This window comes from Gavialis gangeticus, unplaced genomic scaffold (assembly GCF_001723915.1).
Source record: "Gavialis gangeticus isolate Ggan-Ray unplaced genomic scaffold, GavGan_comp1, whole genome shotgun sequence".
Taxonomy (NCBI): Eukaryota; Metazoa; Chordata; order Crocodylia; family Gavialidae; genus Gavialis; species Gavialis gangeticus.
The window spans coordinates 106,625,290-106,647,706 of NW_017729031.1; the positions used below are offsets into that span (position 1 = coordinate 106,625,290).

At 44.8% G+C, this 22,417-nt stretch overlaps 1 protein-coding gene across 1 annotated transcript in view; it reads left to right on the forward strand.

The window, feature by feature from the left end:
• The window catches only part of TMEM237 (transmembrane protein 237), a 76,787-nt gene extending 59,360 nt beyond the window's left edge, over window positions 1-17,427 (forward strand). Inside the window, exons 8-13 of the mRNA XM_019523515.1 lie at window positions 7,082-7,205; window positions 9,041-9,232; window positions 9,616-9,689; window positions 10,266-10,359; window positions 13,701-13,822; window positions 17,103-17,427. Of these exons, the coding sequence (XP_019379060.1) occupies window positions 7,082-7,205; window positions 9,041-9,232; window positions 9,616-9,689; window positions 10,266-10,359; window positions 13,701-13,822; window positions 17,103-17,170 (674 nt within the window). The 3' untranslated portion in view covers window positions 17,171-17,427. The remainder of the gene's footprint in view (window positions 1-7,081; window positions 7,206-9,040; window positions 9,233-9,615; window positions 9,690-10,265; window positions 10,360-13,700; window positions 13,823-17,102) is intronic.
• Window positions 17,428-22,417: the final 4,990 nt, after the last annotated feature.

Consider the following 22,417-nt stretch of genomic DNA (forward strand, 5'->3'; position numbering starts at 1 on the left):
TTGTGCAGATGCCCCAGCACCAGGAAGGGTGCGCCTGAACACACACACAGTCCCATGTCATGAGTTTTGCCTGCCTGCAGCCAGAGATAGAGGGCCCCAGAACCCAGACTCCCCCTGCACCTATCTCCTTGACAGCTGGCAGGCTTTGTGGCTGCAGCAGGGGCTACCACCCCTGCAGTTTTCCACCCCCTGTGCCTTAACACACACACAGTATCACCTATGTCATGAGTTTTGCTTGTCAGCAGTTTGAGGTGCAGTTTCCCAGAAACCCCTGCACCTATCACCTTGAAACTTGGCAGGCTTCATGCCCTCAGCAGCGACTACCACTCCTGCAAGTTTCTTGTGAATCAGCCAAAAAACAACAAAGTTACAGATATTTCATTGATTCCCCATTATACTCTATGGCCGAATCTTTTCCAAATCGATTTGGAAAGCCTTAAGCTTCTAATGATTCAATTCAGATTCATATATTCGACCTCTGAATCATCCGAATCATCTCTGAATCACAGTCCGAAGCTTTGCACAGCCCTATTTCTAAGGCCTTTGTATACCAGGATGTTTTACTGGCAGAACTTCTATTGGTGCAGCATTGCCTCTGTTCATACACAAAATTTAGTTCTGCCAACAAAACCTTGAATGTCTGCCAGCAAATCTTAACCTGTTTCCTAAGCAACGTAGATTCTCTGTTGGTGTAGTTCTGCCTTCAAAATGTCTTTGTGGACACAAGTCATGCAGCAGATGGCCCCTAGTGGGATTATTCTTACTGCACTGAGCTCTCGGTGGCTGATTTTTTTTTTTTTAAACTCTTTTGCCCTATGGCTACAGTGGCTGGGAGAACAATTTGGGAATACCTCATTACCTGCTTGCTTTTCCTACCAGCACACTTGTGAAAGAATGGTTCCAGCTAGATCTCAATCATGCAGCTGTTCTAACTTTCCTTGGCCTATAGAGGGAAGGAGTCATGCAAATATAGCTATGGAATCCCCAGAGGAATAGAGAGGTCTATTTTACTATTGCAAAGGAGATGTGGATGCTGGGGTACAGTAGAAGAAATGAGGACTAATATGAGAAAGGAGAAGGAACTGTAGCCAACCACTAGAAGATAAAGGAGGATTCAAATGGCTGAGGCTTTTCCTGAGAGTTATGTTATAATTTAGAGCTTGGTGTTGAACTGAAGGTGGGAATTTTGCCACTAGTCTGGCAATTATAGTGGGCACCTCATGAGCTCCAGGGGAAGACGCCACTGAGCTACAGACCAAGCAAGGCACAGAGGAGAGGATGTGCTCAATGGAAGGTGAGAATTGAGACCTAGTCAGATCCAGAGCGTGAATGAACCACTGAGGAAGGGAACTCAGGTAAGTGTAATTTATGGAGCCTGATAGTGCATGTAATTTTTTTTTTCACTTTTCTCCAAGATTCCTGAAACTTCTCTCCTTCTCTGCTGCTTTCCTCCTCTTAGAATGACACCGGGCTATGCACAGGCAAGGAGCAAAGGAATTCTGATTTAAAGTAGCCAGTTCAGGAGCATGAACTCTAGGTAGCACTGGTTCACTGATTCTTAACCATTTCATCTTGGGGTGCCTTAAGATTCTTTCAAGGGTGCCACAGGGTAACAAGCAATATTAACACTCTTAGATGTGTAAACATGATTTACAAGATAAATCCAGAGATTTCATATATAATTTCATATTTCATATAGAAGTTCAAAGTGTTAAAAATATTCTGCCCTCTTATAGTCTTTCTACAACAGAAGAATTGCTCTATTATTTTTCTGTAGTCAAAACTGTGAAAAGTAAGAGCTGGCATTTTCTGAGAGGTACCTCAAATCTAAAAAAGGTTCAGAATCACAGTACTAGTCAACACCAACAGGAAAAGGCAGCCAAAAACATTCCTAAAGGCACATCTCTGTTTACTTGTGTGTGTACTTTTCTGAGCTTACCTGTGATTCCTGTGAATAGAAAACCCCCCCACTTGTATAGGTTTCCCTCGCTTTATGCTGTGCATGCATTCCTGGAAAACGGCACGTAACACAAATTTGCATAAAGGGAGCCCACTTTACAATGTAACAAATAGGGATACGTTCCAAGACCTCAAATATACTGACCCCCAGACTCATTTCTACCACTTTTACAAGACAATTTTGGTACTCACCAAAAGCAGACAGTATACACAAGCACAGGATGGTGGTGAATGTTACCATAATGGGGATGGCTACTACAGAAACACACGTCACAGACGATGACCAAGGAGCACGACCTGCCCATGAAGAAGCCATGGACTGGTGGAATACCGATGTGAATTATTCATTCAAGAGTTCAGTTTTGTCCTGGGTGTTGGTTAATAGCCATCCCATTTCATTTATTAGGGGCCCTATGCTTCCCTCGTTCCTTTTGCAACTTCCTACATATCTAAAGAAGGACTTTTTGTTGTCCTTGATTCTGGTTGCCAATTTATGTTTGGTTAGTGTTTTTACTGTCCTGATCTGCTACCTACAGGTGCGGGTATCTGCTGAGTACTCCTCTTTGGTATTCGTTCGTGAATTCCATCCCTTGTAGGCTTCTTGCTTTAATTTCAGGAGGTCCATGACTTCCCTGTTGAGCCAAGGGTATTTCCCAGCTTTCTTGCTGCCTTCTTGCAAGAGGGAATAGACTTTCTTTGAGATTTTAGGATTGCATCCTTAAGAAAAGACCACTTTTCTTGTATTCCCTTCCTCCTCGAACTGTGGTCCCGACAAGCCTTGCCAACCAGCCTCCTGAGTTTGTGGAAATCAGCTTTCCTAAAATCAGGGATTTATACCCTGCTGGCTGATTTCCCTAGCTTGAGGTGGATGGAGAAAGTGATCATCTCATGGTCATTGTCACCCAGTTTCCCTTCAATCTGCAGGTTGCTCACTAGATCATCCCCTTTGGCCAAAATGACGTCTAGGAGTGCCTTGCCCTTGGTTGGCTTGTAGATTTCCTGAGTTAGATAGAGCTTCTCGATGCAAGTGAGGAAGCTTTGTGAGTGATCAGATCTAGCTGAGTGCTCATCCCATGAAATGCCTGGGTAGTTGAAGTCACTCATAATGACTGTGCTCCACGAGCAGGCAGCCTCTGCCAGTTCTCTAGAGAATTCTTGGTTGAGCTGTTCCTCTTAGTTTAGAGGTTTGTAATAAACTCCTACGATCAAGTCTCCTTCCTTGCACTCTCCCCATATCTTGACCCAGAGGGTGCCAAGCCCTTTTTTGCATCCAGTTTTCACCTCAAGGGAAGTGTAATGTTCTTTTACATAGACAGCAACTCCTCTGCCCTTCTTCCAAAATGATCCCTCCTGTACAGGGTATATCCCCTTATGGCTGTAGTCCAGTCATAGGTGAAGTCCCACCAGGTCTCTGTGATCTCTATAAGATTGTATTGCTTCTTGATTAGTGTGAGGGCCAGTTTCTCCTGCTTGCTTCCCACGCTTCTGGAGTTAGTGTACAGGCAACTAAGCTTGCCAATGCAGGCCCTAGGCTTTCTGGTAAGCGGTGGAATAATGTGTCCATTGGCTGGTGTCGGAGAAGGCTTCCTATTGTACCCTGGGACGCTGGTTTCGAGGTTGCCATTTCTTAATCCAACAGTCAGAGAATCCCTCCACTTCTTGAGGGGAACGCCACTTATTTGGCGTGGCGCAGCTTCCTGGCTTCTGGGACCGCGTTACATAACTTGTCAGGGTCTTGGCACTTTGCCCAGATCTTCCTAGTACTATAGCCTTGTTTCTTCCACTAGTGGATGATATCTTCCTTATACTGCTTGGCTAGGACCTCTGGGGAATCTTGCTATGAAGAAACCATCAGCACATAGCCCTGAGCAATGATGTGCCTTCAAACGGCTGCTGTTTTCTGGGGTTTTGATATGCCTATGAGCATTATATCTACCAGAATCACTCCTAACTTTACATTCATCAGTTTTACCTCTGCTATTCCAGGCCTCTCAGATCTCCTAAGCCGAGAGTTTTAAAAGTCTCTCCATATACTCTCTGAGGTTTGTTATTTAAATGGTCACAAGGCAGTAATGATTGTGACCCTGTGCACATTTTGATGCAAGTCCTTACAGGAATTTTTTGAGGAGGTGCATTATCTTCTGTTGTCCGATAATCCCTAAAAGTGGCCATCTATTCAGTTACTTGTCTGTGAGTTTGGGGGTGGGGGGTATTCAAGACTATCCCTTCTATACCTGCCAAGAGACTTGCCACAGTAAGGGAGAAAAAGAAACAAAGAAGATACAACGACACAAAAAGATATTTTCTGAACTGGTCCAAGCTGTTGACTGCAGAATCTCTACAACCTGGGAGGGTAGGACTGCACTGGATGAAAGACAGAACAACCTAAAGATACACCAGGGTGTCCTACAGTTCCTCTGACACTCACAGATTGGAACATATTGTGGACCAAAGCACCCAAAGGTTATGGAAAACAGTGCTCCTTGGGACCATCCATCCATGCCCTTCAGGATGCAGCACTCTTTGTAGCAGTAGCCTTTCTACCTCACCTAGTGGACAATAGGGAAAATTTCTTTGTCTAGGTCTACTGACTTTTGACCTGTGGGGCAGTTCAGAGCACCTTGCTGTTGTTAGTTGTCTGGAATTGAAAAATAAAATTTCTCTTTTGCAAAATCCACGATACTTTAATGGCCTTCCTGTGCGAAGACACAAATCCCTCTAATCAATACCTGCCCACACCACAGAAGATACAAAGCAGTGAATTACTGTATGTGACTTAACACAAATAACCTGCTGTCTGGCTGTGACATACTGCCAGCGTGTGGTTTTAATGCCACATAACACCTCAGTTAGAGCATGAGTTTCTGATCCACTGTCAAACTGCTTAAAATCGGCAGGCAGTGTTTGTTCACCTACACCTTGGTGTTCACATTTATAGAAATTATAGAAAATTAGAGTTGGCAGGGTCATCTAGTCCAAGCCCCTGCTCAGAGCAGGACCATCCCAAACTACATCATCCCAGCCAAAGCTTTGTCTACCCGGGTCTTCAAAACCTTCAAGAATGGAGATTCTACAGCCTCTCTGGATCTCCTGTTCCATACAGTTTTTCCTAATGTCTAACCTAAACTTCCCTTGCTGCAACTTGAAACCATTGCTCCTTGTTCTGTCATCTGCCACCACTGAGAACAGTCTAGCTCCATCCTCTTTGCAACCACCCTTCCAGTAGTTAAAGGCTGCTATTAAATCCCCTCTCAGTCTTCTCTTCTCCAGACTAAATAAGCCCAGTTCCCTCAGCTTCTCCTCAGCAGTCATGCTTCCCAGCCCCCAACCATTTTCGTTGCCTTCTGCTAGACTCTCTCCAATTTGTCCACAACCTTTCTGTAGTGGGGGGAGGGGAGGAGGGTACAAAATCAGACAGTACTCCAGATGTGGCCTCATCAGTACCAAATAGAGGGGAATAATCACTTCCCTTGATCTGCTGGCAGTGTTTCTACTAATACAGCCCAGTATGTTGTTAGCTGCCTTCACATGAGAAATCTTCTTTCATACCTTCCTGGGCCTGGACTATAAGTCAGCTGGATCAGACAAACTACACCCAAGAGTGCCCCCTTGGTAGGGCTTTTGTCAGACACAGGCAGGGGTCACCCAGCAGTCACTCAGGTAGCAGGGCTTGCAGCTGCTTAGAGCACACACCCAAACATGCAGCTTGTCTACACTTTGCAAAACTGCCCAGAGTCAGTCTTGTGCTGCAGGATCCCTTTAGTGCCCTTGCATGCCTGGATATTCATTACCCTCATCAGAAATTTTCTAGTACTAATCAGCTTGCTCCCATACTGATAGCAATGTAGGGTTGAAAGCCCCCAAAGGAACACCACCTTTTTCCTCTGGCTAAAGCAGCTGTCATTTTTTTGTGTCTCTACTGCAGAGCTGAGGCTCAGCTCTTGCGTGACTCCAGAAATATGGGCTCCTATAGAGAGGGGTCTACTTAAATTGTGGTTTCATGGATTTTGTAGAAACCACGAAATCCAGGATTGTCCGTAAAATCAACAAAAAAAAAAAAAAAAACTCAATAAAAATAAAATGCTGGCTCCCCAGTGGGAATCAGTGGTCCTCACTGCAGCTGTGACCCAGCCTTGCCCACCCAGGGAGGGGAAGGTGCTGGCTGACAGGGTGGCATGTGTAGAAGACAAGATGGTGGCCTCCCTCTCATCCCTCCTTCCCCTGCTGGGGCCTCTCCACCAATCATGCCGAGGGCTGGGGCCACATAAAGGGCAGCCAGCAGTCAACGTGACAGCCACCCCTTGTTCCTCCCCGGCCTCTTCACCAATCAGTGCCAAAGGGCAGGGCTGCCAGAGCACATCCGCAAAGTGTTTGCGGAATTTGCTCTTTATGCTGTAACCAACTCGTGAAGATTGGTAAGTCTCACTGTGATTTAAGTAGACCCCTACCTGTAGTCAGTGCTGATTCTCCCAGGTTTGTGTCTCAGTCCAGGCTTACAACGCATTGCTTGTTTCATGGGCCTCAATCAGTGGCTGCCTGCAGCAGATGGTCAGTTTCATTCATTGTCTTGATCATTCACATTTCCATGATATATCTGCTGTGTGGTTGGTGGATATGGTAATTCCTGTGGTTCTACAAATCTAACACAGCTGTCCTCCCCTTAAAATAGACAAGAGGGCTCTGCTGATCTATAAAGCACCTATGTCTGTTTTGGCAAGTTGGCCAAGAGATTGAGAAATGCCACTAAAAAGAGTGGATTATAGGATGAAACAGAGCAAATTATTGCTCTGGTCTCTGTTTTCTGGTTGGAGTGATGATGTCTCACAATAACGCTGATGTCTCTACAAACATTTCCAGCATTGTCCAGATGCAGAGGACATGGAGCATGTGCATACCTACATCTTTTTTGCAGATGCAACCTGATACTGTGAGGACACACTGCAATGGCAAAGGCAGCCTGTTAGCAGCATTCATGGCCAAAATAGCTATGGTGGTAGAAATATATTGTCAGAAATTCTGTTGGTGACATTTTCTAGTGTAGCCAAGGCCTATGTATTTCTGTAGTGCCATAATAAGAAGTAATGATCTCCACAATTGATTCAATTTTTGTTTTTCTCTTCAGGACGTTTCCAAGCAGCTGACCGCACTGAATTGATTAAAACCACAGAAAATATTGATGTATTTATGGATGTAAAGGCTTCATGGACCACCAAAGATGTAGCACTCTCAGTGCACCGGGGTTTCAGGTATCCAATAGTTCAACAGTTTGACATAAGAAAATGGGACTGTACTGTGGGACTCTTGCCTCGTTGGTATGCACCTTCTTTCTACCTAGTAAACTTGAACCTGTTAGTTCTTCTGGGCAGTGTGACAGGCTCAGGCAATCCATCCAGGGTGTGACAGAGCCTCATGGTCAGACCTTCCTGCCCATGCTCCCCTGTCTCCCTTTTTACCCCTATCTTTCACCTGCCATGACTTGATCTTTGGTTCTTTTAACTGGGGAGGCTGCCTCAGGAGGCTGGGGTAGCCTCTTTGAAGGTGTTTTTCCTTGATGTACAATCTTCCAGGCTTCTCCGCCTCAAACCCTACAGTGTGGGTTTCACCTTTAGGGCAACTCCAGTTGTGCCTTAGGGGGAATAATTGTGACCTTCAGCCATCCCTGTGGTCACACCCAGGTCTCACAGATGTTACTTAATGGTTGGAGGTGGGGCAGGGGGCCTCAGCCCCTCAAGCCTTGAACCTTTGTTGGGATTCAGACCCTTTCCTCTAGCTTGGCCCTACTAGCCCCAGGTCCACTGTCCTGGACCTCAGCTTCTGAGCCACTGGCCCCAAGCAGGTGCTCCCACCCTTCCTGAGCTCCTGTCTCCTGCACTCTGGGCCAGCCCTCAGAGTACCTAATCCCAGGCCAGACTGCTCTCACTATCTCTGCCCTTAGTCCTCTGGTCCATGAACCCAGGCTGGAATGCTTGCTTCTTCCACCCTCAGTCCTCTGGTCCTTGACCCTGGGCCAGGCTGGTTGCTTTCTCAGCCCTCTAGTCCCTGACCAAGGCTAGGCTGCTTGATGTCGAGTGCCCTACCAGGTACCCCTCTATGGCCTCCATACCTCCCTCATTGCTACAACTCAGTTCCCCAGTGCTAAACAGACATAAATATCAGCATAACAGAAATATCTGCAAACTGTTTCCACAAAATCCTTCTCTACTCTGGGTCAGTACCCTACCCCAAGCTGTACTTCCCAGTGCTAAGCTCACTCTCTCTTGTGGGTAGCTTGGGTTTCCACAGGCCTTCTCCCTGCAGTCAGCTTCCCTGGGGAGCTCCTCTGTCTGCAGCATGCAAAGTCTGACTGCCTGCTGTGGCTCAGGCCCTGGGTTTATGCGCCTCAGAGCCTTGCCCTCTTTCTGTCTTGTGGCTCCCCAACCACATGCAGGAGTGTCCCCTTTTAATTAAACTGTTCTTGCTGCTGCAGGCCCACATAACTAACTTAGCCTGCTGCCTCCTTTTAAAGTAACAGGAGCCCTCTGGCTCCTGGTTACAGGCAGATTCAGCAATAGATGAATGCAGAAATGATTATCTGAAATTCTAATGATGAAGTATAATCCTTCTCAGACAGCCCTCTAGCAGATTGCAGTACTTTTTGGGGACTAAGAATGTCAGCTTCCAAGAAAAAAAAAGCATTGTACTATTGTAGTCACGACAATCCAGGGAGTATGTGAGAAACGAAGTTTGGCAATACCTTTTATTGAACAAACTATATAATTGGGAAAGATGGTAGACAAGCTTTCGGGCACAAAATGCTCTTCCTCATTTTACAGAACAACCACTCTATCAGAGATAGAGTTTATTCTGGACATTAGAATAAAATTATTTTGTGAGATGTTCAGCAGAGGAAGAGATGGAAGCTCAATATTTGGAACTTTTAAAACTCACCTGGCCAAAGCACTAGAAAAAAATCTGCATTGTCAAGGTGATGGAGTGGATAATCTTGCAGGGCTTTTCCACATTTATGTTTTATGAGAATCTGAATCTTTACCTTTTGCTCAGTTTATTATCATCAAAGACTTTGCTAACATTGTCTTTTCAGGGTGATTGGCCTCTTTACTCATGGCTTCCTTGCTGGGTATGCTGTGTGGAACATCATTGTAATTTACCTTTTAGCAGGAAGCCAGCTGTCTGCTCTCTCAAACCTGCTACAACAATACAAGACTTTAGCATATCCTGCACAGTGTCTTTTTTACCTGTTGCTGACTATCAGTACAGTCTCAGCCTTTGACAGGTAAGATACCTGTGCATTTATGTAAACTGTATAATTTGAGTGCATTCTATTCTCCAAGTCATTTCTGTAATTATACATTTTTTTGCTCTGTGACATTTCTTTAGCTTGGGATGTAATGTACTATTGGATATTGCTTAATTTGTTGCAGTTACTTTGTACTTTGTTTTACAGTAATAAAGAAACATTATATGAACTGTATGTGTGTGTGCGGGCGTGTGCAGATACATATGCAGATACTGTTATTTTGGCACTAAGGGAACGTAGTGGATGTATACAGAGGCATTTTGCAAATATGGCTAATAAAGCAGTAAAGCACATCAAGGAGCCAGTTTCTCCCTGCTTCAGTATCTGATAAAAGATTTTCTTTATATTATTATATCCAGGATTGATTTGGCTAAAGTATCAGGAGCAGTGCAAGGCTTTCTTACCCTGGACCCAGCAGCAGTAGCCTCTTTTTGTGAGTATTCAGCAGACTGCAGTGTTGTTCCATAGCAGAAAATTACTGAATGTAGGTGTCTTGGGATGCATTTTCAGTGCTGAGCTTCAGTGGGAAATTTCCACTTCTGTTTATAGGATCTTCTTCCCTAATCATTCTCAAATCTACCCTGCTAAGTGGGTGGGTTGAGAATTTTGAATATTGTATAGCTTTCTGTAGAGTGAGTATTTGTGGGATTTCTGCAGCTTTTCAGTCCTTTTTCTTTCCCTTTCATAATGCTACTTTCACCCTACTGAATGCAGCACACAGTGTTAGTAAAACAGAAATAGTGATATATCTCTTTGATGCAGACAGCAGGTTGCTAGTGCCCTTGGTCAGGATGGTAAAGTCCAGAGTTCAGAAGCTAGACTGAAGGTGCTAGGGATGAGTATTCAAGAGCAGGAAGAATGGGCTCATAAAATAGAGCACATTCTAAGGAGCTAGTGGAGTAGCAGTGAAGAAAGGGGGACTGCATGGTAATGCTCATTGTTTTGGGATGAGACAATATGTTGTGTCCCACCCAGTGAATGTTTTCTAATTTCTTTCCATTACTTCCAGTGTACTTCACAGCTCTCATCTTGTCTTTGAGCCAGCAGATGACAAGTGACAGAATCAACCTCTACACACCACCTTCAGAGAATGGCAGCCTTTGGTAGGAAATCTGAACAGTATTACTTTTTTCCCCTCTCAAATCCTTAACAGTTCCATATATCCTTGTAGGAATTCTTACAACATCAGTGGATTAACAAGGACATGTGTTTATATATCTTAAACTGCCATTTCTGTTACTAAGCCTGTCCTAGTATTTTGGCATTTGAAACCTTAAACTGAGTCCCTGATGGCTTCAGAGAGAAATAAGATTGCTTGGCAATGCCAAAGATTGGGTACAGTCTGTCTTGCTGACCAAATGCACGCATTGTACTAAACAAAAATACAGGCTTATTGGCATTGTCTTGAGACATCAATTTCAGAAGCTATCTGAAGACATTTGTTTGTTGGTGGCCTGTCACATGAGAGGGCTTGTTCATTTTGTTTCAATGTGCAGACAAATTAGGGAAGTGCCAATGTCTTTTCTTGAGAAGATTCTCTGTTCTGTCCAACAAGTGTCCTGACGAAGTCCATTGAATCCCTTTCATAGGAATATAGAACCAGAAGGGAGCTCCTGGGTCACAGTCCAGGTCTCTGCTATTGCAGGCACCGCATCATGTAATTCTTTTCTTAAATTTATCAAGCTCCATCTCAGAATCAGTTAGGGTTTTTGCCCTCACTGCTCCGTGGCAGGTTCCTTCCAGAACCTCACTGTCCAGATGGCTAGAAACCTTCTCATTTCCAGTCTAAATACATTTTTTATCAGTATATTACCTGTATGTTTGTGCCAACAGTGCCATTTAGGATAAATGGCTCTTCTCCCTTTTGAGTATTTATCCCCTTCGTGGATTTCTAGACAGTATTCATTTCACTAAGTGAAACAAACCAAACTTTTCCAGCCTTCTCTCATATGGTAGGTTTTTTATTTCCATTATGATCCTAATTTCCCTTCATTGGATTTTCATTTACTATGTCAGGAATTCAGCTAAAACTCCCTTATTAAATCCAAAGGCCAGTCATAATTTAAAAAAAATTTTGAGCAAGTGTTCTAAAATACTGTAACAAGTAGCTGTATATTAGGTAACACTTTTACAGCACTAACTGTATTTTCTCACATACAACATGTCCCTGAAAAAGACTGGAAAACACTGAAAAGTACTAGTAACTGGGTGCATCTACATGTGCTATTAATGTGCAGCAGTAAATTCCAGAGCAATTCAAGCTGGAGTCAACTGCTTCCAGGTGCAGTGTCTACACATGCGCTTAGACCGCAGCAATTTGAGCCAGGGCAGAACAGCCCTGGGCTGGCAGGGGACACAGGGGGTCAGCTCCAAACTCAGCAGGGCTGACCAGGCAAAATTTGTTCTCAACAGTACTATCTTTTGGTGGAGTTAATTAATTTACTTTGTCCTAATACTGGTGCGTACCTAGTGCATGTGTAGATGGGGTGATGCTATACTACATGCTGGAGGAAAGGAAAAGTGTCCACAGCCAGTAGCCTAAGGAATTCCACCTGCAGCACTACAAAATTAATTTTGCTCCCATACCTCTACAGAGTCAAAAACTGCTATTACCATATTTTCTCATTTATAATGTACGCCCAAATTTCCAGCAGCTGGATTTTGGAGTGGAAAGGGTGTGTCTTGTGTATAAGAAAATCTAGTATTAACTAGCCAATTGCCAGTCGAGAATGATTGGGAGGGGCGGAGACACAGGCCCATGTCCCGCCCCTGTGTGCTTTGGGTCTGGCCCTGCTCCCCCACGCCCCCTCCAAGTCCAGACCTGGTCCACCCAGCCCACGTCCACCTGCCCCACCCCCCTTCGCCTCCCCGCTTCCCTCCCAGCTGTTGGCAGGGCCTCGCGGCAGTGATGGCAGTGGTGGAGAGCCGTCACCATGATCCTCCCTGATGGCTTTTGTAGGGGCCCAGTGACAGTGGGGTGGTGCGCTCCCCACCATCCTGGTGGGTTGGGACAGAGTCCCACGTCTGGCCCCACCCCCACTGCTCATCTGGTCGGAGGAGGGGGCGAACGGGTCCACTTCCCCTACCCTTGCCCCTGCTGCTTCTAGGCTGGGCCCATTCCCCCCCACACTCGGGGCTGTTGTCAGGGCGTGGCAGCGGGGCACTGCCACCATGCCCCCCCAGCTCCTCTCCATCTCTCCCCCTCCCTGCTGACTTTTCTCGGGGCCCTGGCAACCACCTGCATCCGGCCCCACCTCTGCTTCTCCTCTGGTTGAGGGAGGGAAGGAACAGAGAGGGAGGGAAAGGGCCCACTCTCCCCCTGCTCTGTTGCCACTGCCTGCAGCCTCCCCCAATGCTCCATCCTGTGTCCACGCCATCTCCTGTCCGAATACTCTTGGAGCACTCTGATTGATTGTTTCAGTCAGCCAATCAGAGTGCGAATAAAGTGTTATGGACAGACAGACAGACTAAGGCTTTTATAATATTAGAATGATCCCACCCACACAGTAAAATTATTTTAAGCATTAGTGAGATACAGTAAAGCTAAGCCCAGGGCTTGGTGATGGCTCATGTTGGCATAGTTACAACATAGGTTTGTTGGCATTAGCAAAAAAACATTTTTTCATAGTACCTCTTATTCCCTTAGATTTTCCAATTAAATCATTATCTTCCAGAGAGTTTGCCTCCCCAAAACTGGTCCGACATAGCCTGCAACGCATCTATCTTTCCAAAACAGAAAAACTTTCTTTTTCATTGTTTGTTTGTTCCTGTTGAGCTTTCCTAGACTTAATAGAACCAACTGGTTTACATTTTTTGTTGCAAAAAAGTATTTATAAAATAAAAGTGAAAAGTTCTGTGAACTTCTCCTGTTTGTACTGAATGCGTCTTTGTTTTTGTGTGATGAGACAGAAGGAACAGAAATGTTCACATTGTATTTTATTTGTAGGTCATGTTGTCATTGACTTGCCTACTAGCTCAGGTCTCTCTTAAGTTCCTTGTAGTCCTTGTTGGTCCTGTCTCACCTAAACAACTGTTTTATCTGCAGATTTTGCTATCTCACTGCCTTTCCCCCTGTATGCTATGTTAGTAAACATATTAAAAAACCCAGGATGTAGTGTGAAATCTTGAGGCACATTGTTAATTTTTAGCATGATGGAAACTGTATTTAATTTTCTTCTTATTTTTTGCTGCGTAACTAAGGAAAGAGGCTTTTTGCTGAAATCTGTAATTTAACATTTTGTACCACGTAGGGAGGGTCCCTGCTTTCATCATTCATTCTCCACAGCAACCTCATTGAGCCCAGAACTTTTAGGGCATGATGAATGAAATAATTTCATTTAGCATTTGATTTGATCCTTTGGTGTGTGTTTCACTATAGAAGTGATTATAACATTATGCATGCATCCATATAGCCTTCACTAATAATTATGTATACTTTTCTCAGGATGGCAGATACTCTGGAACAGATTCTTCAGCCCTGGATTGTGGTGAATCTGGTGGTGGCTCTTTTAGTTGGGATGTCCTGGGTCATCTTATCATACCAGCCAGAGCTAGATCACAGTGAAGGTAAGGAACATTAGGCCCAGAAGAGGATTGGAGACTTATGTGTTCCTTTATTTAGGCTTCACCAGTTCCATTTTTGTTCTGTCTTCAGAGCACAGAACAAAGCATATATATCATTACTATAATTAGTGATCAAAAAAACAAAAAAACATTTTTTTTCCTTCTCCGTCCATTGCTTTCCAAAGTGTTCACTTTTGGAATGAAATATCCATGTTTGGTCTCTGATGACTTGTTTTAAAATGTTTGAAGATATAATTGGTCATTTTTGCATGCTGTAAGAATGGAGAAAAATATCTGTGTTTTAAACAATAATATCTGACTGCTTGTATGCCCTAGCTGAGGGGAATTAAGCTGCATTTTAAAATGTCTACCCTTTCCTCTGTGAAAGGAAAAATAGTTTTGATTAAACAATATTTCATCAAGCACTTGAAAATGATGTATTCTGCTTACATGCTAGAAAATTCTTTTGCACTGTTTTATGGTCCCATTTTCCACAAGTGACCTAAGCTGAATATATACAGGTTATAGTTTAGGGAACATGTTTTTCAGCATAAGAGAAGGCTCTGAATTTTTCCTTAGAACTTCCTGTCTTTTATCCAGCAGCCTGGGTGCTTTCCCTCCCATTCCATTAGTGCCGTATTTGTTGTATGTTAACCAAATTATATACTGAAGTAAATGTTTGCAAACTTTATATCCCAGAATGTACTGAAATCTCTTGACCTAAAGGAGCAGAAGCCCAGACTACGTGGTACTGCTGAGGCCAGCACATTTTTCTTTTCTCACTGGGAAGCAGATCCTAGAAGCTGGTATTCTAATATGCTGTGGTAGGGACTGGGACTAGTGCCCACTGGTACCGGTATCATGAGGCAGAGGTGGTTTAATTTCACCTTTAAGCCTTGCAGTCCACTGACTTAGTCATAGGGTATGTAGGTTTCATAAATTTTGATCATGTGCCAGACCATCACCTTAGATAGTAATTTGGAGACTTAGGACACCTTGGTATGTTTTTTTTCAGATTACTTTCTAACAGTATTTAAGAACTTCTTGCACTGCAGTCACCTGCTCTACCTTATTCCCTCTTCTGGTATCATTTGCTTGTTTTGAGTGGAGTAACAACTCAAAAATCTAGCTTGCAGTCTTTAAAATCTTTGGCTAGAAAGTAACATAGCATAGTACATTGGAAGTACTCTGGGTGACAGTGATCACGATCTGATCAGATTCACCATCCACTGAAAGGCTGGGAAGTCTGCCAGCAGAACAGAAGTCCTAGACTTCAGAAAGGCAGACTTTGGTAAACTCAGGAGCCTAGTTAGAAAGACCCTTTGCAACCAGTGACTGGATGGTTTGAGAGTTCAGGAACGGTGGTGCTTCCTTAAGGCAGCGATTCTCACTGCTCCAAAAGTAGCCATCGCCACGCGGTTAAAAAGAGGGAAAGGGTCCAAGAGACCCACTTGGCTCAACTGGAACATTAGAGAACTTCTCAAAAAAAAAAGAAGTGTACTTCAAATGGAAAAATGGTGCAGCATCCAGAGAGGAGTATACTCATATGGTCAGGGTCTGCAGGTACAAGATACGGAAAGCAAAGGCGTGCATAGAGATCAAGCTGGCAACCAAATTAGAAGATAACAAAAATTCCTTTGTATAGGTATATAGGGAGCAAGAAAATAATCAAGCTCCATGTTGGACCCTTACTGAATATAGAGGGGCAGCCCACAGATGATCCCTGTGAAAAGGCAGAGCTCCTAAACACTTACTTCACATCAGTATTCTTGAAATCAGATGAGAAGTCATCACCTGTCCAGATGCCCAGAGAATACGGGGAAGACAGCAGTCCATATAAACTCAGTCCTGAACAGGTGAAAACACTCTTAGAACATCTGGATGTTTTCAAGTCTGCTGGACCAGACGGCCTGCATCTGGCCTGGCCAATCTCTAAGCAGTGCCTCTGGCAAGGCTGTTTGAAGAGTCGTGCAACTCAGGAGTGGTCCCAAAGGACTGGAAGAGGGCCAAATTGGTGCCCATCTTTAAGAAAGGGAAGAGGGACGTCCCTGCCAACTATAGACCGGTCAGTCTGACTTCAGTCCTGGGAAAAATCTTCAAAAAAATTGTCAAGGAGGCCATCAACCACAAGCTCAAAACTGGCTGGGTATTAAGTAACAAGCAGCATGGCTTTTGTTGAGGGGAGGTCATGCTGAGGGGGGTTTTTAAGAGGAGGTTAGATGAACACCTTGCTGGGGTAGTTTGACCCCAGTACTCTTTCCTGCCATGGCAGGGGGTCGGACTAGATGATCTGCTCAGATCCCTTCTGACCCTAGAAACTATGAAACTATAGTATTGCTTCTTGAAAATGTCTTAAAAATGGAGAATCTGACACACAAAGAGGTTGCATTGATTTGTCCAAGTAAAGGAAGCACTGGCAGAGTTTTGCCTGGAACCCAAATCTTTCTCCTCCAAGTTCACATGTTTTAACTAATACCCAGGCACATTGCCTCAGAAATGTCAAGAGAAAAATAATGATAAAGTTAATCCAGGAACCATCCCAAGTTGACTAGAAATTCAGAGCCATGCAGAAGCAGTGTCAGGCTGCTTAAATATATTTTTTTTTTGCTTAAAAAAAGTTACTGCAACTGAAAAAGCACGTGATTATATTAGAAGGGTGTCTGCAAATACAATAGATCCAACCATGTGCTGAAATGTGTTTTTTCCAAACTAAAGTGTGCTTTTAGCTAGTCAAAAGGTATATGTTCACTGCACTCTGCAGTACAATATAATGGTATTTCAGGTAGCTAATTTGCCTTGTTAATTAGTCTGTGTAGCCTAAATAGCCTGCACAGAGCTCTGTGCTACAAAAGCTATGCAGTTTTAGTATCTGACTTCATTTTGGTCCTTTATATCTCTTCAGTGTACTGAAGTGTACTGTGTGCAGTGTAGACATACCCCAGAATGGTTTGAGTTCCAAACTAGAATATGCTTCTTGATTCTAGCATTTTTTTAAACTTTCTTGTGTTCATTTGGCCAGTAAGCTTTGTAATTTTCTATTTTTAATATTGCCTTCAAACTAAATGGGGGATCCTGCTACTGTGTGGGATTAATTGCCATCTGAAATAATTTATGCTATGGTTTGGATTGCAACAGGTGCTGGATGGAGATAGCCATGCATATGTGTTGATATAAATCTTCAGAAGATGAGGCAGTTCAGTGGAAAGCAGGAGAAAATATTCTGTAATAGTTTGTAGGCTTTTAAGTAGAAGGTCTTTAAAATTGTGTTCTTTTTCTTTTTCAGAACTGATGTTTCAGGATGAAGCAGAGGAATTTCCTCCCTTAGATAAAACCTCCAAAGTCCAGTCATAGTACAGAAAATGTATCTTCAAATACACTAGCTATGACTGATGGTGTAATGCATTATATATACTATACCTTTTATATATGTTTTTTACAAAGCAAAATTTGTATTTTTGTATAATGTACATATTTGTTATGGTGGATCTTTTATTTTAACTATGCTGTTTTTTAAATTTACCAAGATACTTGAAAATAAGTCTATACAATTTTTATAATGCTTTTCTTTTCTTTTTTTGAAAAAGCAAAGTCTTTCTAGTGAATAGAGACAAAAGTAGCCCTGTAAACCTACTAGTGACATAGCCAGTGAAAGAGACTGATGGGGTGCATCGACACATGCAATTTAATGCGCTTATTGCTCTAGAGTTTATTGCTCGAGGGCGTGCCATTTGAATGTACGGTGAGGACTGCAGCACACTGAGCTGGGTTGGAGCAGCTCAGGCTGGCAGGGGCCCTGGGGGGCTCAGCATGCTGCAGAGGGGCTGGCTGGGACACGAGGGTGCTTCAGCATAGGGCTAGCTGGCAGGCATCCCCTGCGCTGAAGCATGCTTGTCCCCCTGCCAGCCGGGGCAGTACATACACTTGTGCTGCTGTGGAGTAAGAAAACTTTTTTAATACTTATAAATTTATAAGTGTTGTCCTGCTGCAGAATAAATTAGTTTACTCCAGGCGAATAGGGGCACCTGTGGCCGTAACTGTATTGTTCATAGCTCTTTTTAAATTAAGAAATGTAGATTTCAACTGTGTTAATAAGCTGTGTTGGTCTGTACATTTGTTAGTGGAGAATGTTTGGGGGTCTTTTCTTCAGAGCCATTTTATGTTGCTTTTTGTTGCACTCAGCATGTTTTGGAAGACAGCTGGTAACTTGTTCCTAGGACTAGTAATAGAATAGTTTGTCTTAAAAAAAAAAAAAAAATCCCAGGTGTTTGGAAGGAAACACAAGCAACTTTAGTGCCTATAGAAAAGTAGTGAGGTTGAAACTGGAAAGAAAACCGTACTTTTGAAGGAAAAAATAGGGAAATGCTGCACAATTTTTATATGCTATTTTATTGAAACTTTTTTTTTTGCATCATCTTATTAAATGAAATATGGACACGAGTGAATTTATAAAGGGAATGTAGTGATCTAGGCACAGAATGGTCCAGAGGGGGTGTAGCGGTATGGATGCAACCTCCTTTCTACATACATGACAGAAGAGGCAGCTGGGGGCTAAATGAAATAATTCTACCTGAATTAAAAGTAGGTGCTCCATTACTTTAGGCCACATCCTAAGGAATCTGTTCTGCTGCAGATAAATTTAACAACTTTGCTGTTAGTGTTTGTGAACATTGCGTGGTCTCTTAAAAAAAATCCATAGGACTGAGTTCATGATTGTTCCTGTTTAGGTACACTACAGAGAAGTGCAGGACACCATTCCCTGTAGGCATTAGTTACATTACAGGCAGCTGCAATACTTGCCTGCAAATGCTGGGGAAGATACTGGCTAGTATGGCAGTTTGAGCTGCAGAAGAGATGCCCTTGGAATATAACATGCTCCCTCTTTGCCTGCTTGCAAGCATATCTGGTGTTCAGGCCAGATACCTCTGTGACAGTACAGCTGCTGCCCCTCACCATGCTATTTGGCACGACACTTTGTGCAGACATATTGGGTAAGGACCTACCAAATTCATGATTTTGTGATCTTTGTGGAAGTCATGAATTGGTAGTTTCCCAGTGAAAAAGTCCGGTCCCTGTGAAGAAGTACAGGGACCATGAAAAAGCAATATAATGGGGGATGGGAGCTGCAAATAGAGGTGGGAAGCCCTGGCATCCTGAAGTGGGGAAAGGAGGAGGGGGAGGTTCCCGGAGGAGTGCCCCCCCCCCCCCCCCCCCCCCCCCTTGGGTGGCTGAGGGCTCTAGAAGTCTTGTCCCTTGCTGGAGATTGACAGGTGGCCACCTGTCAACGTCCAGGAAGAGGCGGGACTTCCAGGGTCCCTTGGCATATATACAGTCTATTTTGGTTAGTCTGTAACAGACATATCAGGCCTGTCTTTCAGAATTGCTGAACACCTGCTACATTTGTGAGTAATAAGCTCCTTAGAAAACCTGATTGCTTTCAGTTGCTGCATCTGGGAAGCCTCAGCCTTTAGAGTGGTGTTTTTCAACCTGTGGTCCACAGACCCATGGGGGTCCGCAGGCTGTGTCTGAGGGGTCTGTGAAAGATGTCTATGTTCGATCAAAAGCATGTGACTACCCACACTTGCAATTCAGAGGTGTCTGCACCTCCATTTGAAATTTCCAAGGTTGTTTACACCTCCATTTGAGATTTTTTTAAGGGTCCGCAAATGAAAAAAGGTTGAAAACCACTGCTATAGAAAATGAGTGGGGAGTTCTGAAAACTCAGAATAGCCATAGACATGTCATCACTGTTTCTAACAAATCTCGGGGACAAAAAGGGTGAAAAAGTGTACGGAATAAAACCTGATTTTATTTTATATTATAGCAACATTTCTGCTAACAGCTGGCCTTTCCCAGTTCCTCTTGGTAGGGCTGTGGCTAGTCAAAACATCGCTTGTGGCCCTTCTTTGCAAACTAATAGCCAGTGACTATCTTATCAAAGCCAGTCTTCAAATCAGACTTGCCTTTCCAGTTTACATTTTTGGAAAGACCTGACATTGATGCATCTGTATGCCTACTCCTGTGTACTTGCATGTGTTCCTGTGAATATGTATTAAATTCAGATTAGCTTGAGTTGAGCCGGGGATCTCTTATTAGCCTTTTAAATGCACACAGGTGTCAGCTCTCCCTTTGGCCGTTTTAGGATTTTGCTAAAACCAGTTTCCATTGAGACTCCCCCGTTTAACTGTGGTTTAAATGAGACCTTTCTTTCTCGTTAACTCTTAACCCAGTTCAAGACAGGTTTGAGAAGCAGCCTTTTATTGAAGAGGGGAAAAAAAAGTGAAATGGCCTTAATTGAAACACTGGAGGGAGATGGAGGGGTCCCAGCTGCAGGGGAGGACCGGGTTTTCCTGCTGTCTTGCTGTGTTCAGTGCGAAATGCTGTGCCCACCTACGTTGGTGCCAAGCGCCGGGAAGGGTTATTAAAACCGGCATGAAGAAGTGACTGGGCGGACTACTGAATGGAGGCAAAAACCGCCCCCCCGCCGTGGCCGTGCGGTGCTTTCCACAGCAAGAGCGCGCGCACGGGGCGCAGCGGGGAGCGCACGTCCCGAAAGCGCCGCGCCGGGCTCCAGGGGCCGTGACGTCACGCGCGCCAACAGGCGCTGGAACGCGGCCCCCAACTGCCGCGCGGGGCGGAGGCGGCTGCGGCCCGGCCATGCCGGACTCGGGGACCAAGGAGGGCAGCTCCAGGCTGTCTGCCTTCCTGACCAGCTCCATGGAGTCCATGCAGCGCTGGGCCAGGCTGCGCAGCAAAGAACAGGCATGGTCCCTGCTGAAGGGCTGGGGGAAGTGCTGGGCAGCAGATGAAGCGGGGAGCAAGGAGTGGTGGGGAGCAGCAGGGAAGGCCTTTAGGTCTCCCCTGCCACAGTAACGCAAGTCAGTGTTGAGTCCTGCAAGGAATTTAGACCGGCTGGAACGTGCAAAGTAATTGCCACACTGTGCAAAGGTCCACTTCACTACCCAACCAGCCACGAAGTTAGTGCTTAACAGCAGAGGCGATCGTAGCAGAGTGCGGGGCCCAGACATGGCTGGTGAGCAGCTGGCCCAGGTCCTCAGGGCCCCTGCAAAGCAGGGGCCCAGGGCAGCCACCCCATTCCCCGCCCCTCTCTGGGACAGCCCTGCTTGACAGTGTGTGGCAACTTCACATTTGGTTTCTAGCCAGCTTGAATTTCAGTACGTGGCAGGGCCATTGGGCTCCAGCCAGCCGAGCTCACCCAGGTCCCAACTCCCTCAAGCTCCTGTTAAGGAGCACCTCTGAATTGTAACTGCTGTCACTATGGGCATGTGTACACCAGCAGCCAGGGTGCTCAGCGCATTGGAGTAGGCTCAGTTAATCAAGGCTGCTGGAGCATGGTAGTTGCGGTGCTCCAGCAGACTTCAGTGTCTTGTATATCAGCATTATTGTCCTTAAAAATGGTGGCAGCTTGAACGAGCTTTAGTTAAAGACCCCCTGCTGTCATTTTTAGCGCAGGGATGCTGATACATAAGACACTTTGGGCACTTTAATTTGAGCAGCTCTCAGAGATGCTCTAATTAAAGTGCCTCCCCTTTCCTGGAGCACATGTATAATTGCCCTATGGCAGGAGCTAGTTAACCAAAGGAATCCCCAAAGTTGCCACTTCACACCCTCACCTGCAACTTGCAGGAGCAATATCCAAAACACCTATAATCAAGGTGTCAAACTTTCATTGTGCCCCGGGCAGGATCCAAACCACAGCGCTTTCTTTGGGCCAGATTCAGCCCAGGGCATACAGCAGCAGTCCTCCTCCAACATGTTACATATGGTGGCTCAAGCATAGGATGGTGGCAGGTTTGGCAGCCAAAGAAGTAGGGCTGCTATGGTGGTAACAGGCAAAACAGATGGAGCGTGACACGGGCTAACTTGTAAAGACTGGTATTGTCCTCACTTTTCTTCCTGCAGCTGATTGTCATGTCCATCAGGGCCAGGGGGCCCTAGATTCTTCAGCAGGGTGCGATCTCTGGCCATGACCCCCAAATTCCAGAGGTCCAGTGGGCTGGATGTGGCCCACAGGCCATATATATTTGGCACCTCTGCCCATAACATACAGGTTAAAGAAGGGAAGATGAGGGCACTACCAGTATCCTGCCACTACAGTGATAGGGAAGGAGTTAATGTTTGTTGAGAAGATCTAGATAAAGGGCCTTACCCCTCACAACAGGAAGGCTAGGGTTGCCAGCTCTGTTTGAATCTATTCTGGGAGGTTTCTGGAACACCAACACAACATGAATGTGTCAATGCGCTTGCATATATCGGTTACGGATTACGGTGCGTAGACTTTACATAGGGAAGGTGTGAAAGAGTAAACAGCGACGCGGCAAAAAGAGCCGGAGAACGCCGCTTCCGGAGCTATTACCATATTAGGATAGAAGCTCCGGGAAAAGAAAAGAAAGAGGAGAAAGGGGTCTCAAAAAGGGAGAAGAAAGGAAGAGCGTCTGAAGGAGAAAGTGAGGGAGAAAGAAGATCTCCAGGAGATAAGACACTTACCTCAGGATTTTTCTCGCCACTGGAGAGAACAGAGCTCTGAGGAGCGGATCACTGAAGAGGCACCGGAGTCGGGGCTGGCAGCCCCGCTGAAAA